The following is a 24,682-nucleotide window of genomic DNA, read 5'->3' as shown; positions in this document are numbered from 1 at the left end:
GCCACAGCAACGGCAGATCCTTAACCCACGGAGAGAGGCCAGGGATCAAACCTGCGTCCTCATGGATACTTGTCGGATTTGTTACCACTGAGCCATGACGGGAACTCCAGTTGAAAGCATATTAAATGGACCATGAAGGTCACTTGAGACATGGACAGGCCACTGTTATCCCAGAGTTGTCCTGCTTTTGGTTTTGATCCAGCTAGCAGAAAACATTTATTGAGCACCTACTGTATGCCAGAGGCTCCGAGAATCCAACAGGGAAGAAACAGGCAGAAATTTTTGTCACTTGGGCTTGCACCCTAGTGGTGGTGTCAGGAGACAGAAGAAGAAAAAATTTACATGATGTAGAGCTAAATGCTAGAGAAAAATAAAGCAGGGGTGGGGAGTTCCCTGATGGCTCAGCAGGTTAAAGATTTGGCGTTGTCACTGCTGTGGCCCAGGTTTGATCCCTGACCCTGGAACTTCCACAGGCTGAGGGCATGGCCAAAAGAAAAAGAAAAGGCAGGGAGTGCGTGCGTGTGTGAGTGGGTGCTTGTATGCGTGTGTGCGTGTGTGCACACACTCAATTTTAGGTAGGCTGGTCAAGTCCTGACAATTCCTGGGAAGAATAAAGGAAATGAGAGGAACCACCACCCACCAACTCGATAAAGGGCCTCACATCTAAATGTCACCCAGCGTGACACTTGGGTGTTGTCCCAGGTGCCTCCCATCTTCCAGCCCCATATTGTCCTCTGCAGGTCACCCAAGGTGTCAGGAAAGAACTCGGACCTCACGATGGACAGTAAGGTCTCCCTGTCACCCGTGCACAGGTGCCAAAAGAGGACCGTGAGCCTCAGGGAACAGCGAGATGCTGGTTCCGGCGCAGCCCACGGCGGGAGGGTCGGCATCCCGGAGCAGGTCGCCTGCCCCCACGTGACACTGGGCAAGGCCATGGGCCCAGATGGAGGCGCCGGCACTTAAAGAGTAGCAAGCGGCCAACTAGCCCGTGGGCTCGAGTGGTGCATGATGGGTACCCTGTCTTCACAGTGACCCACGTGCTTGGAGGACCAGCTACAGAGACAGACGGCTCGGGGTCTGCGGTTCCCACACAGGAGCTTGGCTGAAGGCTCCCCCCACCAAGGACTGCTCCCCCCAGAGAGAAGGGGACTCTCTTTCCACGGCTGACCCCACAGAATCCCCCCTGGAGGAGGGACTAGAGGCTGAACACCTGCTGCAGAGGCAGCAGGGTGAAGGGGGGCTGTGAGGCGATACCTCTGAAATTATTTATTTTATTTTATTTTTTTGTTTTTTAGGGCAGCATCCAAGGCATACTGAGGTTCCCAGGCTAGGGGTCCAATCATAGCTACAGCTTCCGGCCTACACCACAGTCACAGCAACGCCAGATCTGAACTGAGTCTGCAACCTACAGCACAGCTCACGGCAACACCAGATCCTTCACCCGCTGAGTGAGGCCAGGGATCGAACCTGCATCCTCATGGATCCTAGTTGGGTTCGTTAACCACTGAGCCACGATGGGAACTCCTATTTCTTTATTTTATTTCTTTACTTTTTGGCCCCGGCGGGCAGTGGCTGGCTCTGGGGTCTCGGTTTCCAGAACAGGGATGGAAAGCGACGTGTTCTAACCAGAGAACTCCGCTGTGATGATTAAACAGGCCTGCTGCGCATCGCCCCACCTTCCAAACCACCCTCTACCGTCTGCCTGATGGGCACCCCTGATTTTATTTCAGCCCCAAGCTGCCTTTTACGGCATAAAAATAAGACTGATGACAGCAATGACAATAATAGTACCATGGGGAAGAAGGGCTTGAGCAATGCCCCTTCCACCCCAAGAGATATATCCATGTCCTACCCCTGCAATTTGTGAATGTGACCTTTTTGGAAAAAGGGTCTTTGCAGATGTAATTAACTTTAGGGTCTTGAGATGAGACTATCCCGGATTATCTGGGTGGGCCCTAACTCCAGTGACAAGTGTCCTTATAAGAGACAGAAGAGAGGGAGTTCCCATTGTGGTTCAGTGGTAATGAACCTGACTAGTATCCATGAGGACGCAGGTTCGATCCCTGGCCTCACTCAGTGGGTTAAGGATCTGGCATTGCTGTGAGCTGTGGTGTAGGTCGCAGACACGGCTCGGATCCCCCATTGCTGTGTCTGTGGTCTAGGCTTGTGGCTGCAGCTCTGATTGGACCCCTAGCCTGGGAACCTCCATATGCCACGGGTGCGGCCCTAGAAAAGAAAAAAGAGAGAGAGAGAGGGAGAGAAGAGAGGATACACAGGAAAAATACACAGGGAGAAAGAAGAGGCCATGTGAGGATGGAGGCAGAGATTGGAAGGATGCTGAGGAAGGTCTGGAGACAGCAGAGGCTGGAAGAAGCAAGGAACAGCTTTTCTCTAGAACTTTGGAGAAGCAGGGCCCTGCTGGCACCTGGTTTTGGTGCTTCTGGCCTGCCGAAGTGTGAAAGCACACTTCTGTTGTAAGCCAGCGAGTCTGTGGTCGCTTATTACAGGAGCCACAGGAAGAGCCATGGGCTCTGGGTTCAAATCCTGGCTCCTGCTTACTAGCTTGTGATGGTGGATAAATGACTTGGCCCGTTTGTGCCTCAGTTTCCTCATCTGGAAAGTGGGGATTATGATAATGCCTACTTTATAGAGTTTGTGTGAAACTGAGTTGATACCTGAAAACTCATGAAAACAGGGCCCGATGCCCTGTAACAACTGTCTCTAAATTAATAGCTTTTGTTAATATGATTTGTCTTGCTGACATTATGTCAAGTGTGTGCTCTTTAACCCTCCCCCAGGAAACAGAGTACCTGGGAACAGTCTCTCTTCTCCCTCCTCGGCTTCCTGCAAATCCACCCATGGTTCAAACTACACTCACAGGTCCCCAGTGCCCTCAGGACAAACTTTGAGCTTATTATCTTGCCCTCAGAGGCCCTGTGTGGCCTGGCCCCTTGAGTCTTATTTTATTTTATTTTTTAGCACCACACCCTGGGCATATGGAGGTTCCCAGGCTAGGGGTTCAATTGAAGCTGTAGCCACAGCCACAGCAATGCAGGATCCAAGCCATGTCTGAGACTTACACCACAGCTCACAGCAACACCAGATCCTTAACCCACTGAGTGAGGCCAGGGATCGAACCTGCGTCCTCATGGATACTAGTCAGGTTCTTTACCGCTGAGCCAAGACAGGAACCCTGGCCCCCTGTGTGATGGAATAAACAGATGGATGAATGGTTGGATGAAATGACGGGAAGAGTAGCTGTCCCATCTGCTCCTTAGAATGGGAATGGGGACACTTCCAACCCCATTCCCATTCTCAAAACCCCCCCGCCCGGGACCCGCCATCCTTCTAATCGTGCTGTTTTGACCCCTTGCTTTAAAAATGCCACCGACCTGGCTTCCAACACATCCCAGGTCCGACCGGGCTGGAGCGGTCGGCACTCCGCTGCCCCCTGGCGGCTGAACGCAGTAACACGCCGCCTTCTCCACCTCCTGGCTTTAGGCTTGTGAGCGCCTAGTACTCGCTGGGTGCTGGCTGTAGCCTGGGGAACAGAGAGTAAATAGATACACCTTGTGTCAGCCTGGAATCATCCCACCTCTTCTGTCTCACAGCCACGTGCAATTTTTTTTTTTCTTTTTAGGGCCGCACACGCGGCGTATGGAATTTCCCAGGCTAGGGTTCTAATCGGAGCTGTAGCCGCCGGCCTTCGCCACAGCCACAGTCACACGGGATCCAAGCCGCGCTGCAACCTACACCACAGATCATGGCAACGCCGGATCCTTAACCCACTGAGCAAGGCCAGGGATCGAACCTCACGGTTCCTAGTCGGTTTCGTTAACCACTGAGCCAGGACAGGAACTTCTGCCACATACAATCTTGAGCAAATTCTGTCGCCCTGACCTTTAGGATATCCAGACTCCCACCTGGTGTCTCCTGTCTCTGGTCTAATCCATGCCCACTTTTCTCTCCACTCCAGGTAGCTGCAGTGACAATACAGCATCCCTAACATGCTGCACCACAAGGGAACTCCCCGATTTCTCCCTTTGCCTCAGGCTTCACACCACTGTTACTCAATCTGTTTTTTACCTGAAATTTTGATCAACATGGATTTGGTTTTTTTTTTTTTTTTTGGGCTACGTGTGCCAGTGGCATGTAGAAGTTCCTGGGCCAGGGACTGAACAGGTGCCACAGCAGTGACAACAGGGGATCCTTAACTGCTAGCCTGCCAGGGCACTCCCAGGCTGTGAGGTTTTTTGTTTTTTTGTTTTTTTTTATTTGATAGGCAAGAAACAGATTTATTAAGATAAGATGCTTCTAAGAGATGCAAGCAGGAAGGCAAGGAAGCTCTCAGGCTTTGAGTTTTAAAAAGGACACATTGAAATATTTCTTATCTTGATCCCTAAGTTTGTGTCCCCTTAAGTTTTGTATCCAAGGCAAGCGCCTCACTCAGTTCATCCTGGTCCCTGTCCACTGCAATGTCACCTCCCGGAGAGGTCTTTCTGACCTACCCAAGTAACGTCCCTGTTCCCTCAAATCCACATCCTCCATAACCCCTCATGGATGATGGCATCATGGCATGCCTTCACTTCTTTGCCTGTTTACTGAATCTGTTCCACTTGAGGTCAGCTTTCAGCTGTGTTCCACGGGGCCTGGCACAGATTAAACACTCAGGACATAGGTGTTAAGTGGGTGAATATAATCTGAATAGCAAGACAGACAAACGCTGTTGAAGAGAACGTTTTTTTTCTTTGAAAGCGGAGCGGGGGATCGGTCTGGGCAAAGGGGTGACTTACCCAGGAAGAGCTGTGTGGAAGGAAAAAATGGAAATTGCAAGTGGGCCGGGTTGATGGGAAAGGGAGGGTAACACCCTGAGGAAGGTCTCTGGGGCCTCTGACTTGTGAGGGAGTGTGGTGGATGAGAGCAGGTTTGGAGACAGGGGCCGGGAGTTTGGCCGTGGGTGTGTCACTCTGGAGTCACCAAATGGAGTGTCATAGGCAGGTGGATTGGAAGGCAGCACCTGGAGCAGAGGACCAGGCTGGAGTCATGTGGGAGAGGGCGGCTTACAGAGAGAGATCAAGTTAAAGGCAAGGTGGAAACAGACCATTGTATTCTAAACAAACCAAGGACCCACCATGCTCAAGGCCCCTGGTGAGGCATTTTGAGAAGACAAATGGGGGAACCAGGCCCCTCAAAGTTCTAGACTTGGGTGGATGGTGGCTGAGAAATATAAGTATACAAGTACAAAAAAAGAGAGAAAAACACAAGTACACGACTTGAACATCGAGCAGTAGAGGCAGGAGTTCCCGCTGTGGTACAGTGGGTTAAGAATCCAACTGCACCTTCAGGGGTCTCAGGTTCGATCCCCTGGCCCAGGAATTCCACAGGCCGTGAAGCAGCCAAAAAAAAAAAAAAAAGGAACTAGAGGCAAAGACAGATTGACAGATTTATGTCAGAACATATATGGAGTACCAACTGTATACTATAGTTGTTTTTTTTTTTTTTTGAAAGGGCAAATGCTGGAGTTCCCGTCGTGGCTCAGCGGAAATGAATCTGACTAGCTGTGGTGTAGGTCGCAGACACGGCTTGGATCTGGCATGGCTGTGGCTGTGGCGTGGGCCAGTGGCTATGCTTCTGATTTGACCTGTAGCCTGGAACCTCCCTATGCCACGTGTGCGGCCCTAAAAAGGCCAGGAAAAAAAAAAGGACAAAAGCTGAAACATTCACGGGAGCCACATAGTCCTCACAGCAGGCCAACAGATGTTGAGTGAATCCGTGTGTGAGTCTGGGACGACTTCATGGAGGAAGACTGGCTTTGAAGGCCTGGATCTGATGGACAGAGGTGAGGTTTGGGGGCATGTGCCTTGGAAGGATTCCAGGCCGAGGGAACAGCAGAAGCGAAAGCTGGGAAGCTAGAAGCAAGCAAGCGCCTTCGGAGAATGAGAAAGATTTAGGCGGAAGCGGAGCCTGACTGGAGGGGTGGGGCCGCCGGAGGCACCCGTGGGGCAGCCGCGTGCAGAGCCTGAGGCGTGGGAAGGTTGCGTTGTGATCAAGGACGGCATCCGCCGGGGGAACAGGAGGGGCGAGAGGCAGCTCGTTGGGTGAGTCGTCCCCACTCCTGCCAGCTCTGCCTTCTGGAATAGCTTTGGTGGATGAAGACAGGTCAGGGAGGCCACTTAAGGTACGGGCGTGTCCATCAGAGTCCAGGTGGACTAGAACCAGGACCTGGGCCAGAAGGGAGGCTGTGGGAACAGAGAGGTCATGGCTGCAGGTGGCACTTGGAGGGCGACCTAAGGAGACTTGAAGAGAGAAGAGGGTGAGGAGAGAATAGGGATAGAGTAGACCAAGCCTGGGTGGCAGAGGTGTCTCTCAAGGGCAGCCAACCTGCACCCCAGAGGTGCTATCCTGAGAGGCCAACAGTCCTGGGTCAACAGGGACAAACCCGGGCATCTGAGCCCAGCACCGCTGCTGCGGCCTCCACCCAGACCACAGCACAGAGGGAGGGCAGGGACTGCCAGCTCTGGGCTTGCCCTGGCTTGCTGGGCCCCTCTGGCCACAGGGGTCTGTGGGCGGTGCGACGGCTAAGGACCTGAAAGAACTGCAGCTGCAGGGGAAGCAGGGCGGCTCCGAGAGAGCAGAGAAGGGGCTCCTGGCAGCAGCCCTGAGGGTGCAGGTGGAGGGTGCCAGCAGCTCCTCATGGGAGACTGCCTCCCCCTAGGCGGGTGGATGTGGGGCTCTGGGACCCTCACCCCCTGGCCAGAGACCTGCCTCGCCCCTCCTGCCTGATGGTCTGAGGATGGGCCAGGGTTCCCGTGGGGCCGGAGCCCACCCTGCTGGCTGCCCACTGGGGGTGTGCTCAGGGCCCAGGGAGGAGGGCCACCCTCATCTCTCTCAGGTTTGGTTTTTTACAAGATTGATTTATTAACTATGATACATATCACATAAGGCCTTTTCAGTTTTTTACACCATTCCCATTGAGACAAGTACAATACTTTGTAGCAAATACATGATTTTAAAAAACAAAACCAAACAAAAACACCTCGGTCAGAGATGCCTCAGCCTTAGTTGATGGCTGACCATGCACTAATCAGTCAGGTTGGAGCCTCAAAAAACTCACGATGTGTTTTTAAAAAAAAGTCTGGAAATTAAGCAAACATTCCTAACACCAACTAGAGGATGTCCTGGTTAAAGCCCCTAAAATACAAAGAAATAATGGTTATACTTTCTTCACATACAGTTCTCCACTTCTGCTGCGAAAACAGAGTTTTGGGCACACAGCCAAACTACTAACACATTTCAATACCATTAATATGCTTTTTCCCCCCTCAAGAAACTCAAAATATTTGTTAATTCAACATATATAAAGATCATTTAACATGTGAAAATACAAGTACCAGAAAAATAAGCTGGCAGCAGCACTATTCCAAATTTTCAAACAAGTTTTATTCTCTTACAATTCACTTTTTTTTTTTTTAAATGTACACAGGGAACATGATTCTTTTTTATGCAAACAATAACTTAGGCCCTGTCTTGACTACACTGAAGTGTGACATCACTGCTGATGGAGCCTGCTGCTGAGGGAGGGCTGCTGGGCAGTGGGGCAGGGTGCTGCGGGGAGTCACTTCCAATCCTTGAGGAGTTGAATGATGGCTCCCAGAGGAGGTAAGAATCCTTCTCTTCCAGGACAGCACAACAGGCACAGCTGGGGAGGCCCTTCCCCTCACGCCATGCCTTTCCTGGTGCAATCACTGGCAGCCACAGATGTGACTCAGGTTTCCAGCACACAAGACTCAGTCGTTCTTTCACCTAAGCATGAGTGATCAGCTTGAACCTGCCAAGCAAGAGTGGCAGCAACTCCTGTCCATCATCTATGGAGAGTCACCGGTGCTTGGGGGTGAGCGCTGGGACTGTCTCCAGGCCCCAGAGCACACCATGCCCACAGCACAGGAGGATGCTGGCGTGAGGGAACCCAGTCCCCAGCACCCACCCAAGTCCCTGAAGCTTCTCTTGGAAAAACAGCCACTGGCAGAGCAGAGCCCCTAGGCAGACAACCCCAGCAGCATGCTGGGGAGCACTGGGGGGGGGGTCCCTCGCGGATGCAGATGACCTTGGATCACACAGGTTGCAGCTGGCTGGTCTGCGAGTTCCAGGGCTGAGGCTGGAACACCTGCGACATAGGGGAAGGCATCCATTCAGGCCTCCCCCAAGACCAGAAGGAGGTGAGGCTAGTGTGCTGCTCCTATGATGTCACCCTCTGGCCACCCTGGTGAAGACAAACACACTCTGCTAGAACAAACTCACCCCCAACATGCTTCCTGCCTAAAGCAGGAAGATCGTGGCAGTACAATGTAGGAAAACCCAGGAAACAGCACTCAGCATTGCTCCCCAAAATGTCAAGTGACGGCCTTCCCACATGCAACACAGCCAGGAACTGAAGGAAGATTCGTAAGCCACGCTACCTAACCTTGGACCAGCTCCCTCTGTGGAAGCATCAGTGTCACATCCAGAATCAGTCTCATTCTTAAAATCAAGGGTTGTTTCCTTCCAGTCCTTGGTGTCTACACTCTGCTGGGGGTAAAAAGAACACACTGGATGGGGAGAGAGCTTCTGGGCATCCAACTGTTTTGGTGTAGGGCACGGAACAAGTGCCATGACACCCCTGAACTGTTTAGCCACCCTGGCCAATGCTAATGACCCCCGGCCATGCCCTCAATCCTGAGTGTGGTGCAGTTCCGATGAAAATGACTTGTGAAAGAGCTTTTCAGAGCTTAGCTCATCAGATGAATGGGAGCGGTGGGGAACATTCTAGTTAAGGTCAGCATGCCCCAACCATGCCCATACTCCTTCATGGGTCCCCTCTGGGGGCCCTTTTGGTCCAAAAGCTGACCCCACCCCCCAATGACCGGAGTGGAAGCCCAGGGCCCGGTACTACTACTGCAGGCAATGCCAACTCAGAATGACCGGAAAACGTCTTCCAGCCAGGGTCAGCCTGAGAAGCAGAAAATAAGAAGTTAGAGAGTTAGCAGAGGAAACAGACAGCTACCTGTCCAACTGTGGCTCACTGGGCACGAGCCCTGTCCCCACCTGCACACTGTGAGAGCCCTTGAGGGACAACAGGGGCAGGGGTAAGGGGTTTCTGCAGCTGCCCAGACCGGCTAGCAGGGGGGTGCTGTGGGACTAGAGGCTACCCTCTGGAGGCCTGGTCTCTGCTATTCTGACCCAGGGAAGGATGCCAAGCACTGTGTTTGCCGTTACTATGTATGCCCCCTTCCAGAAAAATCACCTACTGCTTACAGGTCTATGTAGTCTCAAGGACTGAGGGGAGTGGGGGCGCTTGTGAAGGTGAAGTTCCTGGTACAGAGCAGAAGTTTAGGTGGTAGCATGGCCCAGTGTGCCAGCACAAAGGACAGTGGCCCCAGACCACCCCTGTGGCTTCCCTCCCCCCCATACTTTGAAGGACTGACTGGGAGTAGGTGAGCAGGACCCAGAAAAAGGCAGAGACTAATTCAATGCAGTTGTATCCTGACCTGCCTGGGGCTCAGCGCTGGGGGAGCTGCAGGGCTGGAGAAGCCTGGGCCTGGCCCCCTCTGTCCAAACTAAACACAAGTATCACCTTCCAGCCAAGCCCTGACCTAAAGCACCAAGCACAGCCCCACCAGAAGAGAGTCCATCACAACATTTACATAAAACATTCATGTACCTTAGGTTTGTTTTTTGACTTGTAGTGTCCTTAAGACGCGGTAAAAGTTGCTTTAATTTTCCCAAGCACCTTATTTTGCCGTACAAGAACCAGAAACACTAAGATATCCAGCTTATCCAGAGGAAGAAGTCAGTGAGCACAGGGCCTACGCCACCCTCCAGCAGCCAACAAGAAGAGTTTGAGGCTGGGAGTGGCTGAGATTGTTTGGAGGCGTCTCTTCTTTTGTCAGGCCACCCAGCTGAGGCGACCCAGGGCAGCCTGGAACATGCCACAGGTGCTGCTTCTTAAAGTGCAAAGAGCCCTGGAGGACTAGGGGGCATGTGGGCCTCTACCCCACACCCCCATGCCCAGGGTACCTTAGTGTCAGGCTTTTCCACTGCAAAGGCCATGGCCCAGCCTCGGGGAGCGAGGGGCAGCCAGTATCTACAGCAGCCTTAGCAGGGTTGCTGTGTTTGAGGGCCAAAGGTGGGGCACGAGGAGGCCTCTCCCAGAGGAAGGCCAGTGGAAAAGCCAGGAAGGGCGGGGGAAGGCCATGGGAGGAGGTTGGTGACAGGCAGGCATGATGCCCTCCTCACGACTCTGATGGCCTTTGTACCTTTACCTCCTGTGGGCCCTGATGGCCCGGGAACGCGAAGGACAGCCCTGCGTGGCGCTGCGGACCCCCACACTTGAGCGGTCCCTCATACTGCCCACTTCCCACAAACACCCCTGCCAGCACCCCCTACAGCCCACGATACAAATGACTCCACTTCAACAGCAACCACACTAAACCACATCCCAAGTGCACCCCAGCACCCGCGGCTGGCCTCCGTGGACACACGCCTGAGTGTCTCCACAGCACTGCAGTGGGTGCCCAGGCAGACCAGGATCCAGGCTGGTCTCCCCAGCTCTTCCCATCAAGGGCTCAAACTGAGTATTCTTGGGGTAAGGAGACTCTAGTAACCTGACATTAAGTGGGGCCCCAGCAGGGTCTCAGGCAATCACCCCGGGCATCCTTGTTTTGCTGTCACAAAGGGCCAATTTTTTCACTTGTCTGCCTCTTGGCAGAGGTGGGAAGAAAGCTGAATCTTGAGGTCTGTAGTTTTCTTCCTATAGTTTCTTTCCTTTTCTTTTTAAAAATCATTGGAGGGGGTCTTTCCATTTTTCTTCCAGTGTTCCTTTGTTTTGAAGGGAACGTATCCCCAAGGCTTGTGAACGGGAAGGGGTGCGAGGGGGAGCTGCACACACTCACCCGGTCCAGGCACAAAGCTACCCTCCCTCTGCTCTGGTCTGCTGGGCTAATGTCCTCAGCATGGTACCTTGGGGTGGCAGAGCTGTGGCCCACATGTTCCCAAGGAGGCTGCTAGACAGGCTGCACCCCTTAACTGGGCATGGGGGTGCAGCTATGGAAGGTGGGAAGAGCCAGGTGCAACGGACGGCAAGTGTTCTCTTTAGGGGTTGCTGGCCCTGCCCTGGGACGGCCTGAATCTCAGAACCTCCTCCTCCTCCTCCTCCAGCCAAGGCCAGGTCTCTGTCCAGTGGGCGGACGCCTTGAGGCTGTTATGCACAGACAGATCGGGGGTGGGGGGGTCCTGGGGCGCAGTGAAGGGCCGCAGGCACCGCTGCCTGGCCAGTTCGGTCCTCAGAAAGGTCCACATCAAAGGGGAGGGCCTGCAGCCAGCCCCAGGTGTGCAGTGCTGGGCTCAGGGCACCAGACCGCCTAGCTGATGGTGGAGTGCTGGCTGGTGCTACTGCCGAGGTCTTCAGAAGGGGACAAGAGAGAGGGGACACCCTCTCCACCTCTGCCCTAGTAGACCTGGTTTTGTTCAAGGCCAAATACCACCCCGTCAAAGAGAGAAGACCTTGTCTCCTTTTGCCCTGGGCCCTGGGGGCTCACAGCGTGTGTTCAGCTTGAAGCTGGGAGGGGAGCAGTGGCTGCATCGGGGACTGGGGGGTGGGTGGTGGCGACTGGGGTGGTGAGGGCTGGCTCGCAACAGGTGTGGAGGTGAGGAAGGGGACAGTGGAAGCCAGGGCAGAGGGGGAGCTGGGCGTGGTGCCGGGAGGCTCGCTGATGGGCCGGTTGTGGAAGAAGAAGGGGCACTGCTGGATGAAGAGCTCAATGATTGTCTGGTAGGTCCGTGTGGCCGTGAGGGCGTCCATGGTGCTGAAGTCGGGTCTCATCAAGGTGGGCCAGAAGCAGATGGACAGGTTCTCACTGGTCATGAGATTCACCTTGTTGTTGTGGCTGACTCTGTGGGCGACACCAAACTCAAGGTCAGAGCTCCACAGGGCAGAGGGCCTGGGTGAGGCTCTCGGTCACCTGTACTCATGGTCACTGCCACCCTGGCTGCTCTCTCCCCGCCTGCCCCCCGCCACCAACGGCCTGAAAACAAAAAAGGCCCCAGCACAGCTCTCCAGCCCAGGCCTGGGAGTTGAGGTCTGAGCCCTCCTTGCCCCATCCTGGGTTCCAGGGTCTCCACGTGGCTTTGAGGCCCTGGCTCACAGGAGGCCCCTGCAAGCCCTGTAGGTTGGCAGAATGTCTCAGGGACTCTCCCTCAGGCCCCCAAAGTGGGGGACAATGCTCTGAGAGAGAGAGAGAGAGAGAGAGAGAATATGCGTGTGTCCCAAACCAGGGCTCATAAAACACCACTTTTTGTCAAGAGAGGACTAGGCCTGCCTGTAAAACAGACTTAGTCTGTGTGTGAAAAGCCGTGGGAACCATCCAGGTAGCAGGTTTCCTGATCGGAGCTCCCCGCACTTGCTGGACTGGAGTTGCTTTCACACAGCGTGCCTGTCTTGGCCCAGCGTTTTGTCACGCAGGTCAGGAAACACAAATCCTGGAGCAAGGTCCTGATGTGTGCTGTGGGCCATGCAGGCCTTGCTTAGACAGAACCAGGACAAAGGCCTGAGGTGGAGAAGCCAAGAGCCTAGGATGCTTCCAGGCAAGCAGAAGTGGCCACACTGAGGAGCCGGGCCAGCGCCCGGCCGGGCTGAGGGGCTGACTGGTCCTGACTGGAGGTTTCTGAAGGAGGAAAGACCAAATGGCCAGCCCTGCAACATACTTGTTCAGGTGAGAGATGACGTATTTGAAGACTTCATGGTTTTCCTTTGGAAATTTCTTGAGTACCTCCTTTAGGGCATGTAGCTTCTGCTCCCGGTCGTTGATTTCTACAGAAAGAGAAAACCAAGACGAAGGTTGATGGGTCTCAGGCTCTGAGCAGACACTGGTCCTGGGCAGTTGGTGAAAACCAAGGGCTGGTGGCCAACAAAGGGTATGCTGTGTACTGTACCTTCTCTGAGAATGGCCCAGGGCTTAGACAAGGCCAACCTCATCCTTTCCCTGCAAGCTGGTGCCCAAGGCTGGCACACCTGGCAGTGGTACAGGGCCAGGGGCCAGGCCTACCTCCATGTCCCAGGCCCCTGCTGAAGGGGACCACTGTACGCCTGGGGCTTCCTGGCCCCCACCATCCGAGACTCCACGATCCAGAGAAACTCCACCATAAAGAACACCATTCTTTGCTCATCCGGTTGCCCCTGGAGACAGGCATCCCAATGCAGAAAGCCTGCCTGCTTCCTGACCAGACGGGAGAGCGCTGCCACCCACCCACGCCAACAGACGGTCTAGGGAGGGAGTTTGTCACAAGACCAGGGCTCTGTCCTTTTCCTAGAGTCACAGGGATCCTCCACATATCTCCCTATTGGAGGAGCTGATGGAAACAGTGGGGGAATTCTTATGCAGTTCATCAAAGGGACTCCATACCCCCTTCCCCCACTACTGCCCACAGTTTGCCCATCATGGAATCCTAATGGACTGAGAGGGTGAAAATAAGCTAACCCAAGGGAAATGCTTCAGCCATGCCAGGCCTGGTTCAGTGAGGCCTCCTATGAGGCTGGAGCTATCACCCCATTTCAGGGAAAAGTAATTTGGGGCCCAGAGAGGTTGCAGAAATCAGCATCTTGGTCTGGGAACCAAACCCTGTCCAACGGGCTACAGAGTCTGAGCAGAGCCACTGTGCTCCCTGGGGCCTTGGCTCCCTCTTCCTGAGTGGACCTGCCCTCCTTGGCTGGGAGAGCTGGCTTGGGCTAGTGAGATAAAAATGGGGGTTCTAGTTCCCGTTGTGGTGCAGTGGAAACGAATCCAACTAGCAACCATGAGGTTGTGGGTTCGATCCCTGGCCTGGATCAGTGGGTTAAGGCTCTGGCGTTGTCATGAGCTGTGGTGTAGGTCGCAGATGTGGCCTGGATCCCACGTTGCTGTGGCTGTGGTGTAGGTCGGCAGCTGTAGCTCCAACTGGACCCCTAGCCTGGGAACTTCCGTGTGCTGTGGGTGTGGCAGAGAGACCTCTCTGAGCACAGCAAGATAGCCCTACAGCCAGGTGCTGGAACCGAAAGCTATCTCTAGGACTCTTGGGCTCAGAAAAGTCCAGAAGGATCCCATGAGGAGATGGCAGCTATTCCAAAAGTGATGGTTGGGGTGGGTGGGCAGGTAGTGGGTTCGTTAAGAATATGATGGTTCCCACTTGGTTTGGGGGTGTGGGCTCCTTTAGGATATACGGAAGCTCTGGGCCCTCGCCCACAAACAAACTGTATGTAAGTCTGCTTATGCTTCCTGGAGCTTCACAGACTCCCCAAAACCATCTATTCCCTAGGGAGTCTGGGGCCTGCCAGTTAAAAGCCTCTGTACTGGGTGATGCTCCTAGAGGGTCAGTCTGGGGGAAGCGGGTGTAAGGAGCCTCAAGCCAATCCTGGGAGGGCAGGTCGGCGGGGAGGTGGTACAGGGAGGAAGGGTGGTGTCTCTGACATCAACCAGCTGTATGATCTTAGGGAAGTGCTACATCTGAGCATCAGTCTCCCTGCCCATAAAAGGGGCTCAGGACAGTGTCTCCTTTACGTGGAGACACCATACCATGAAAGGAAGAGCTCACAGACACACACATAAAAAGCACCTGGGAGCAAGTCTGAGTTTCAGGGAACCAGTGGAAGAGGAGGCTGTAAAGATGCTGGGACGGAGCTACTGGGAACATTTGCTGGGAGGCTAATGAGCATGAAACTGGGCGAATGTTTTGACTTGAGAGCGTGGCTTGATAAAAACGGTATTTTGGCAACATCTGACTATTGAAAAATCACAGGAACTAATTATGTGGGGCCATTAACAGCTTTATTTCTCTGAACCCAAGATTTACAGTAAGGGTCCAACCTCAAGGGCATACTTTTTTTTTTTTTCTTTTCCTATTTTTATGGCTGCACACACGGCATATGGAAGTTCCCAGGCTAAGGGTCAAACTGGAGCTGCAGCTGCCAGCCTGTACCACAGCCACAGCAACGCAGGATCCTTAACCCACTAAGTGAGGCCTAGGGATTGAACCCACATCGTCATGGAGACAACGTTGGGTCCTTAATCCACTGAGCCACAACAGGAACTTCAAGGGCTGTGAGTTTCAAAACCCTTTACTATTAAGTTTCAATAACAAGTTTACTTAAAAGAAGTATACTGTTCTGGGGTGGGGGATGTGGATGAACAATTACACTGAAAACCAAAAGAAACACGTGCATGGCTCAGAGTCATAATAATTGTGCCCCCTTCCAGATGTGAGCTTGGCACAGGCCTCTCTTAGGTGCCCGTATAACAAAAAACACAGCTGTGTTTGTTTTAATTAAGTACTTGAATGGCAGCACCTTCATCTAAGAACGTGGCCTCGCCTGGCCTCACCAGTCCTCCTGGCTGGAGGCAGGAAATGGGGCTAATGATGCCACTGAAGCAGGATCCCAGAATTAGCAACATCAAAAGGCAGTACACGAACAAGAGCCCAAGAAGCAGCAAGACTGGTGTGCCTGGAGACCTTGCAAGTCAGTCATTTATTAATCTCTAGCCCTAGGTTGTCTCATCTGCAGATAGAAAGGGCAAGATGATAAGCTGGCATCCTGAATCATCTGGGATCATACATTCCTTTTGACAATCTGATAAAAGATACTGGTCTTCTCCATAGACTAAAATGAACACACAGAATTGATAAGCAATAAGGGGGGCTAATGAGGCCCTGAGGCCAAAAGTCCTTAGGCTCCGAGCCCCTGGACTGAGACAGAGTCAGATCTAGGGCCGCTTCTGGCACAAAAAACACAGGACAGGGTGTGTGCAGACTGACTGGCTGGACCAGAGGGATTCCAGAGAGGTGATGGTGGGATTGTGAGGTTGGTCATGAGAGCAAAGGGAAAAGATGTGGGGCAAAAATAAATGACACTATTTCTTTTTTCTTGCCTTTTTTTTTTAGGGCCTCACCCGTGGCACATGGAGGTTCCCAGGCTAGGGATCTAATAAGAGCTATAGCTGCCGGCCTACATCACAGCCACAGCAACGCGGGATCCGAGACGTGTCTGTGATCCACACCACAGCTCACGGCAACGCCGGATCCTTAACCCACTGAGCGAGGCCAGTGATCAAACCCACAACCTTATGGTTTCTAGTCAGATTCATTTCCGTTGCGCCATGACAGGAACTCCAATGACACTATTTCTTGAAGGCTGGGGTGAAACGCGAGGATGTGATGGAATGGGGAATTCAAAGCCGCTTTCTCTGTCTCCTGAAATCCCGGTCCTATCTGAGTCAAGCTCAGGTACTCCCTCCTCACTGCATTTTCTGCACTTCTAGCTCAGCTTGCCTCATGCTGCCTGGCAGCTGACTTCAACGTGTACCCTGGGAAGAGAGGGCAGGAACAATGTCTCCACATAGAAAGGTCGTGCCCACCCGGCCGCTCCCTAGTGGTACAGGATCTGGCTGCTCCTATTTTCTTTTTTTTTTGTCTCTTGTCTTTTTAGGGCCATATCCGTGGCATAAAGAGGTTCCCAGGCTAGGGGTCGAATCGGATCTACAGCTACCAGCCAACACCACAGCCACAGCAACGTGGGATCCAAGACGTGTCTGAGACCTACACCACAGCTCACAGCAACACCGGATCCTTAACCCACTGAGTGAGGCCAGGGATCGAACCTGCAATCTCATGGTTCCTAGTCGGATTTGTTAATCACTGAGCCACGACAGGAACCCCCTCCTATTCATTTCTGAATCTCTTACATATCACCTTGATTGTGGTAGGAAGATAACTGGTGAATAATCACAAAAATCTCTGTTTGGAGTTCCCGTCGTGGCGCAGTGGTTAACGAATCCGACTAGGAACCATGAGGTTGCGGGTTCGGTCCCTGCCCTTGCTCAGTGGGTTAACGATCCGGCGTTGCCGTGAGCTGTGGTGTAGGTTGCAGACGCGGCTCGGATCCCGCGTTGCTGTGGCTCTGGCGTAGGCCAGTGGCTACAGCTCCGATTTGACCCCTAGCCTGGGAACCTCCATATGCCGCAGGAGCGGCCCAAGAAATGGCAAAAAGACAAAGAAAACAAAACAAAACAAAACAAAACAAAAAAAAAAAAACCACAAAAAACAAAAATCTCTGTTTGTAGGCACAATTTCAGCAGTGTTCAATATTATGAAATTCCAGAGGCTAACAAAACAATTTGACAGTGACCTTGATATTTGTTGTGATAGGATTTGACACCATTTCCAAGCCCTGAACACACGCAGACACAACAGCTCCTATGTATTAAGTGGAAAGAGCTGGTCAAGTTGATGTTGCTATGGAAACCCAGCCAGGCTGGGAATAGCTACTTTTAGGCATGAAAATCTTTGTTCCATAATGTCCCTTAACACTAACTCTGGCATTGCCTGGCTCAGATAAACCCACCCTCTGACACATACAGCCCCACTCTTCACTCAACTGCTCTGGCTGTGACAGGTGCCGTGTTGGTGAGATACACTCCTCTCGATCAGGTTCAAGACCACAGAGCTCCAGCTGACTAGTTTTGGGCACAGGAAACACACAATAGGAAGCGGAAGCGGAAAATCTCCACCCTTTCCAGGCTCCAGTAGCAGCAAGAAGCTCCCTTCCTAATGAGTGGAAGTCAGCGGAAGCTACTATAGGAAGGGCAGCTGATGCCCCATCAATAACATCTTCCTCTCCTGCCTTCCACAACCCTCCAAAAACAAAAAGATGCTATGTCAGCAATTCCCGCAGAAACAATGGGATTCTACTGGGTGCCAGGACTCTGCTAGCCTCTAGATGGCGCCAAGTCAAGACAAATGCTCTCAGGAATCTTCAGGCTTCTGGCCCATACCTTCTCTTCCTAACAAGCTTAGCTTAGGTGGAAAGGCTCAGGATGGAGATTCCTACATTTCCCATCTGAGCCAGGCTGGAGCCTGCAGGAGAAGTGATTGCTGAGAGGACGTTTATTTTTGGATGGCAGGATCAGAGCAGAAGCTGGCACCTTGTCCCTGCTTCCAGCTCATCTGGGAGAAATCCAGACTCCTGCCCTGGGAAGGGAGATGGGAAGGAAGGCCAGGGAACCCTATGACAGTGCCAGGGAACTGTGTGCTTCTGCCCCATCCCCATGGGCTTGGATAAGCTCAGAAGCTGTGAATGATTTCAATCAGCTAAGACTGTTGTGTATAAAATATGGTGAAGGCGGCACCCAGATTGTGGAAACAAATACCAGGGAAATGCAGACCCCAGAGTGGTTACTCTAGGGGCCCTGCAAGCCCTGGCTCCACAGTTCAGGGTTGTGCTTCTGTCAGCATCTCAATTTCCCAAAGCCGCTGAGAATGTATATAACCCAGGACTTAAAAGACTGTGAATTTGTGACCTCCTCTAAATTTCCGCTCACGCCATCAGCCTTTTAAGTAAATCATACATGCTTAAATCTTCCTCTTTTGAGGTGGGTGGTAGCAAGATAAAACTAGTGTCCTGGGATCTGAGGGGACACACTCCATTTCCACTTCCCCACCCCCTTGGCCACTAGCAAGGACATCCCCTTCTGAAGCTGCACAGCAGTGGTGGCTTCTGGGGTCTTAATCCATCAGAGGTACAAAGTAGGGAGGCTGCCTTGGGCTAAAAAAGCTAGAAAGTGCCACCCTGAGTAAAGCTCTGAGAGGTCAGGCCCTCTCTGCAGCACTATGCAAGGTCTGAGAAAGGCTGCCCAGTGGGAAGGTTCCCACATGTGGACAAAGGCCTATGGAGAGAGGGGAGACTGGGGCAGAAAGAGCTGTCAGGGCAGGCGGGATGGCATGAAAGGTGACCTCTAAAACCAGAGGTGCTGGGAGTTCCCTTTGTGGTACAGCAGGTTAAGGATCTGGTGTTGTCACTGCAGCAGCTAGGGGTGCTGCTGTGGCGTGGGTTCGATCCCTGGCCTGTGAACTTCTACATACCAAGAATGTGGCCAAAAAACCCCCCCAGACAACACTCCCCAACCAGAGGTGCCAACTTGCTGCAGCCTCAAGTGATCTGGCCAGGGCCACTGGAGCTGCCCCCTTCCCTCAAGGAGATGGCTTCCTCAGAGGCTATCTGACCCCAGGCCACATGTTAAATGCCTTCTGTGAGAGATGGGAGCAGATGGGTGGGTGAGAAGAAGGGAAAGTAAGCCCTGCCATTTAACCGTCTGTTAGACAACCCTGCCTCCAGACCTCTCATCTCATTCGGTAACAGGAGAAGGGATGGTAACATCGGAAACTAGGGTCAAAGAAGGTTACGCTGGCCATGCTTACACTGGGAACAAGCAAAGGAGATTTGCCCCGGGTCTGGCACCAAAACTAGCCGCTTAACTCATGGAATTTTGGGGTCATCTGCAACCTTTTTGAAAGAACCCGCAGAGAAGCACCTCTGGTCTACAAAGGCAGGGGGCTTAATCTGTCAGCCCTTGGATGTTACGGTGCTGGTGCCCTCTCCTTACCTCCTTCAAATCTCAGTTCCAAGAGTCAGAATGCCAGCTCTGTGAGGGCAGGGCATCACCACGGCGCTGCCCCCTCCTGCCACTCGCCAGCGCGGAGCCAGCGGAGGTCTGCTGGTACTCACTGTGTGCCTCCACCAGATCCATCTGCATGTTGTATGGGACCAGGGGGTCTGGTAGTTCTGAGAAAAAGCTCTTCATGGCCCCGGCCACGGTGTTCACTGTGAAGTCCTTCTCCGCCAAATCCAGGTTGTGGTCTGAAAGGAATTTAGGAGAGTGAAGCCAGACTCATCTAAGAAGGGCAGCGGCAAGAAAAACTTAGCATCTGGGAAAAACTGAGATAATCTGAGGACAGGGCTGCTGCCCAGGGCAGGCCTGGAGCCTGGGCAGGGACTCAGGATTACCACAGATTAGACAGAAAGTGGTATCCTGGGTGCTGAGACTCACAGACAGAGGCTGCCACCCAATTCTTCCTCTGCGTAGAGTTGCTGCGCCTGCCATCATGTGCATCCACCCTCCCTTGTCTGGCCTGGATTTGTTGCTACCTTTTCCGTAGCCCTCCTGCTCAGGGAAACCAAGAGGCTTTCCCAGAGGGCTTGCTCACTTTTCCTGGTCGGTTTCCAAATTGTTACCAACAATCTCGACTGCCATTCCACCCTTGTTCCTTATGGTGGAAGGGCAAGGAGACGCATTTATTCTTCTGCTGTCTTGGCTCTTCCAGCTTATGATACACCACTGACCTCTGTCTCCAATTTTTTTTTTTGGTCTTTTTTTTTAGAGCCGTACCTTTGGCACATGGAGGTTCCCAGGCTAGGGGTCGAATCGGAGCTGTAGCTGCTGGCCACAGCCACAGCATCTCGGGATCTGAGCTACACAGCTCATGGCAACGCCGAATCCCTAACCCACTGAGTGAAGCCAGGGATCATACCCCTGTCCCCATCGACACTAGTCGGGTTCGTTAACCACAGAGCCACGACGGGAACACCCAATTTTTCTTGGTATACCTTCTTCTTAATGCGTGTCTGATTTATAAGAAATCATCTACTGACAGTGACATCAGTTTTGATCTGGGGGTTCTAAACCGTGGTATAGATTCTGGCGTATATACAAGTGTATACCCAAGCGTGGCTATATGCTCATTTTGACCCCTTCTTCCTAGCTTGCAAGAGCGACACATTTCCCTGCTCTCACGGGTCACCACCTCCTGCTGCCAGCTGGCAAAGAGGGACTATGTGGCTACAAAGTGCTATGGCCCCCAGGGTGCTTGGGTGTCAGCTCCCAGTGCATACTGGTTAGCTGCTTTGTCCAACAGGCCCGCACAGGCCGCATGGATTGGTCTCCTAAGGCCACATGCTAAGGCAGACCCTACTTTGACCCTCAGCTTTCCATCCTCATTAGCCAGAGACATCTGTGAATTTTTGCTGCTTTGGCTCTTTTGCTTCTAACACTGGTGGCTGTGACTTCTCATCCCACAGTGTGTTCAATTCTAAGAGTTAGACTTGGGCCACTGGGTCAGGGTGAAATGGATTTGGCCATCTGGCTCTAGGCCTCTCAGGCCTGATCTAGCTTAGGAGACAAAAGTCTCTGCGAAGAGCCAGTCTAACTCATGAGAGGTCAGCTCTGAGAGTCCGGGACCCCATGCTCAGCTCATCACAAAAGGCTCCCTTGCTTTTTCTCTTGTGCTAGGACTGTGTGAGGAAGGTAGTCATGGGGAGGGTACTCCTGTGGCCCTGGCAAAACAGGACTGTTATGTCAATACAACATCACATGCCCACAATCGCCCCTGCATGGCCCAGTTCAAGGGAAGCGAGGCCTTTTCCCAGTGAATGAGGCAGGTGCCAGGGTGAGCAGTGTGTGGGGGGGTGTGGGATAGTAACACAGGAAACTAAGGTCAAAGAAGGTTACACTGGCCATGCCTACACTGTGAACAGGCAAAGGAGCAGAGATGTGGCCCATGTGGGGCAGCCTGGCTGACGCAGCTCAGGCAAGGATGATGTTATGTCCGTTCCCCACTCCTCTGCGGTAGTGTGCCCGTGGAGGCAAGGCTGACTGGGCCCAAATACTTCCTCTTGTTCAGTCACTGAGCCAGCACCTCTCGGCTTTGCATCTGTGAGGCAGGAGCACCCCTGAGGGGCTCCACTGGCAGTTCGCCTACTCATCTGCCTTGGGTGGCTCCAGCCTCTCATGCTTGGCTGGGCTGTGGCCTTACCTTGATCAAACTGTCTTTGCAGACTCTCCATTTCTGACTTGTTCCCACTGACCCGGTAGATGCCTTCTGTGCTCAATCCTGAGGAGAAACAAGCAGGTGTCTTAGGAGCAGGGAGTGGAGAGCAGAGAATGAGGAGGACTGGATCTCAGGAAAGAAGGGGAGACCCCATCAGGCACCCACCGTGAGAGGGGTGGGGCTGAGTACTCTTGACTTGCCTAGATGCTCCAATCCACTTTTGCCCATTTTCTTTTTCACTTAGAGTTTTAAAAATATTTGGTTTTTTATTATTTTTATTTTTATTTATTTATTTATTGTCTTGCCTTTTCTAGGGCCGCTCCCGCCAGCCTACGCCAGAGCCACAGCAACGCAGGATCTGAGCCGCAACTGTGACCTACACCACAGCTCACGGCAATGCCAGATCCTTAACCCACTGAGCGAGGCCAGGGATTGAACCTGCAACCTCATGGTTCCTAGTCGGATTTGTTTCTGCTGAGCCATGATGGGACCTCCCTATATATCTTCACATGTTTTCCCTTTTGCTACCTGTCTTCTAATTTTGGGTAATGAATGTTTTCTGAAGTATATAATTCAAAAATTTTAGGTTCTCAAGGCCAGTCAGTTTCATTATGATGTCTCTCTCTTTTTTTTTTTTGGCTTTTCTAGGGCCACACCCACAGCATATGGAGGTTCCCAGGCCAGGGGTCCAATCAGAGGTGTAGCTGCCAGCCTACACCAGAGCCTAAGCCATGCCAGATCCGAGCCACGTCTGCGACCTATACCACAGCTCACGGCAATGCCAGGTCCTTAACCCACTGAGCGAGGCCAGGGATTGAACCTGCATGCAACCTCTTGGTTCTTGGTCGGATTTGTTGACCACTGATACATGATGGGAACTCCCTCCATTTGTTTTTATGCTTAGAGCAGATTGGTTTTTTTGGCTGTGCCCCTGGCCTATAGAAGTTCCTAGACCAGGAATTGAATCCAAGCTGCAGCTGTGACCTATGCCATAGCTGTGGCAATGCTGCATCCTCAATCCAGGACACGCCTGGATTCAGGATCAAACCTTAAACGTGCCCCAGTGGGAATGCCATTAGAGCAGATTTCCCTTTTTTTCTTTTAAGGCCTCACTTGCAACATTTGAAAGTTCCCAGGCAAGGGGCTGAATCAGAGCTGCAGCTGGGGCCTAGACCACAGCCATGGCAACGCTGGATCCAAGCTGCATCTGTGACTTATGTCACAGCTTGCAGCAATGCCGGATCCTTAACCCACTGAGCGAGGCCAGGGATCAAACCTGTATTCTCAGAGAGACGACGCTGGGCCCTTAACCCACTAAGTTGTGATGGGAACTCCATAGAGTAGATTTTTCTATTCCTAGATCATAGTCTCTATTTCGTCCTTCTTGTCCTTTTATGATTTTTTTCTTAAATTTACATTTAACTCTGCAATCCTTCTGGAACTTAGTGCACAGTATTAGGTGAGAAAAAAACCAAGAGTAAAATTCTATCCTTCAATCCCCACCCGTTGGCCCGGGAAGCCCTGTTCAGTGGGGAGGGCCCTCCAAGCACTGTCCATTGACTTGCTTCTCCCTCTCTCCAGAAGGGAAAGTTCACTGTTGCACCTTTAAGACCCTGGGTCTACAGGACAATGAAGTCACTGTGAAAAACCAAGGCTCATGGCCAAACCAATCCTGGGTCTCCTCTGAAGGCCATGGTTTTGAGCAACTCTGACTAGTTGAAGGCGCATGGAGGAGGCACCCTGAGGCCACCAGAAGGCAGTGGGCCGTGGAGAGAGGACCATGCCCTTAAGTCAATTAGGAGGTTCCCAAGAACCAAATGTCTCAACATTAGTTATCACTGTAACTGACGCCTCTGGAGAGGTGCCCATGAGGCAAGGTAAAAGTAGTCAGTCTGACTGTTTCTGGGGCCCCAGACTAGTGGCAGGTGAACTTTGAAGAACACCAAAAACAAAAAGTCATCAATTCTCTGGCCTAAAAGCTGTTAATTGCACGTGGACCTTTCACCCCAGAGAAGAGGGTTGGTTAATGGACCAGCCCCAAGGACACCCTACTGTGCAATGCCCAGTTACAAAGGAGCTGTCATCACTGTGCTCAGCATGAAAAGTGCAGACACAACCCAAGCCTGAGGCCCCGATGCACCCCAGACCCATGCTGCCCTTTCCCACTGCCCTCCCTTTAGGAGTTAACATTTCCTGCACGGTCACCGTGTCATGCACTGAGCTACGTGCTTTCTCACATCCATGCACCACTCACTCTTTTTCTTTTTAGGGCCCCAGGATAGGGGTCAAAACAAAGTTGCAGTTGTCAGCCTGCATCACAGCCACAGCAATGCCCAGTCCTTATTATCCCACTGAGCAAGACCAGGATCAAACCCACATCCTCACAAACACTATGTTGGGTTCTTTTTTTTTTTTTGTCTTTTTGCCATTTCTTGGGCCGCTCCTGCGGCATATGGTGGTTCCCAGGCTAGGGGTTGAATGGGAGCTACAGCTGCCGGCCTACGCCAGAGCCACAGCAACGTGGGATCCGAACCACGCCTGCAACCTACACCACAGCTCATGGCAACGCCAGATCCTTAACTCATTGAGCAAGGCCAGGGACTGAACCCACAACCTCATGGTTCCTAGTTGGATTTGTTAACCACTGAGCCACGACAGGAACTCTATGTTGGGTTCTTAACCCATTGAACCACGACGGAAACTCCCGCCACTAGCTCACTCACTTATTAGATGAAAGATTGAAAAGGAAGTGGTCTGGCATTCCTGCTGTGGCGCAGCAGGATTGGTGGCATCTCTGCAGTGCCAGGATGCAGGTTTTATTCCTGGCCTGGCACAGTGGGTTAAAGGATTTGGTGTTTCCAGCTGCGGTGTAGATCACACCGGGGCCCGGATCTGATCCCTGGCCTGGAAACTCCATATGCCATGGGGCAGCTGAAAAAGAAAAAATGGGGCGGGGGGAGAGGGACCGTGGTCTAAGTTCAGGGCCCTGCCACTCTCTGCCTCCACGCTGTTCCAGAAG

The 24,682-nt window shown here is 52.5% G+C and overlaps 1 protein-coding gene across 1 annotated transcript in view; it reads right to left on the bottom strand.

Moving 5' to 3' along the window:
* The window catches only part of ARHGAP35 (Rho GTPase activating protein 35), a 129,833-nt gene continuing 112,567 nt past the window's right edge, over positions 7,417-24,682 (bottom strand). Inside the window, exons 4-7 of the mRNA XM_021094622.1 lie at positions 21,649-21,726; positions 19,565-19,696; positions 12,739-12,844; positions 7,417-11,927 (exon numbers count right to left, since the gene is read on the bottom strand). Of these exons, the coding sequence (XP_020950281.1) occupies positions 11,570-11,927; positions 12,739-12,844; positions 19,565-19,696; positions 21,649-21,726 (674 nt within the window). The 3' untranslated portion in view covers positions 7,417-11,569. The remainder of the gene's footprint in view (positions 11,928-12,738; positions 12,845-19,564; positions 19,697-21,648; positions 21,727-24,682) is intronic.

The sequence above is a fragment of the Sus scrofa genome, chromosome 6 (genome assembly GCF_000003025.6).
Source record: "Sus scrofa isolate TJ Tabasco breed Duroc chromosome 6, Sscrofa11.1, whole genome shotgun sequence".
NCBI lineage: Eukaryota > Metazoa > Chordata > Mammalia > Artiodactyla > Suidae > Sus > Sus scrofa.
The sequence above is the reverse complement of the archived record's forward strand: the minus strand, read 5'-3'. Positions and strand labels throughout refer to the sequence as shown.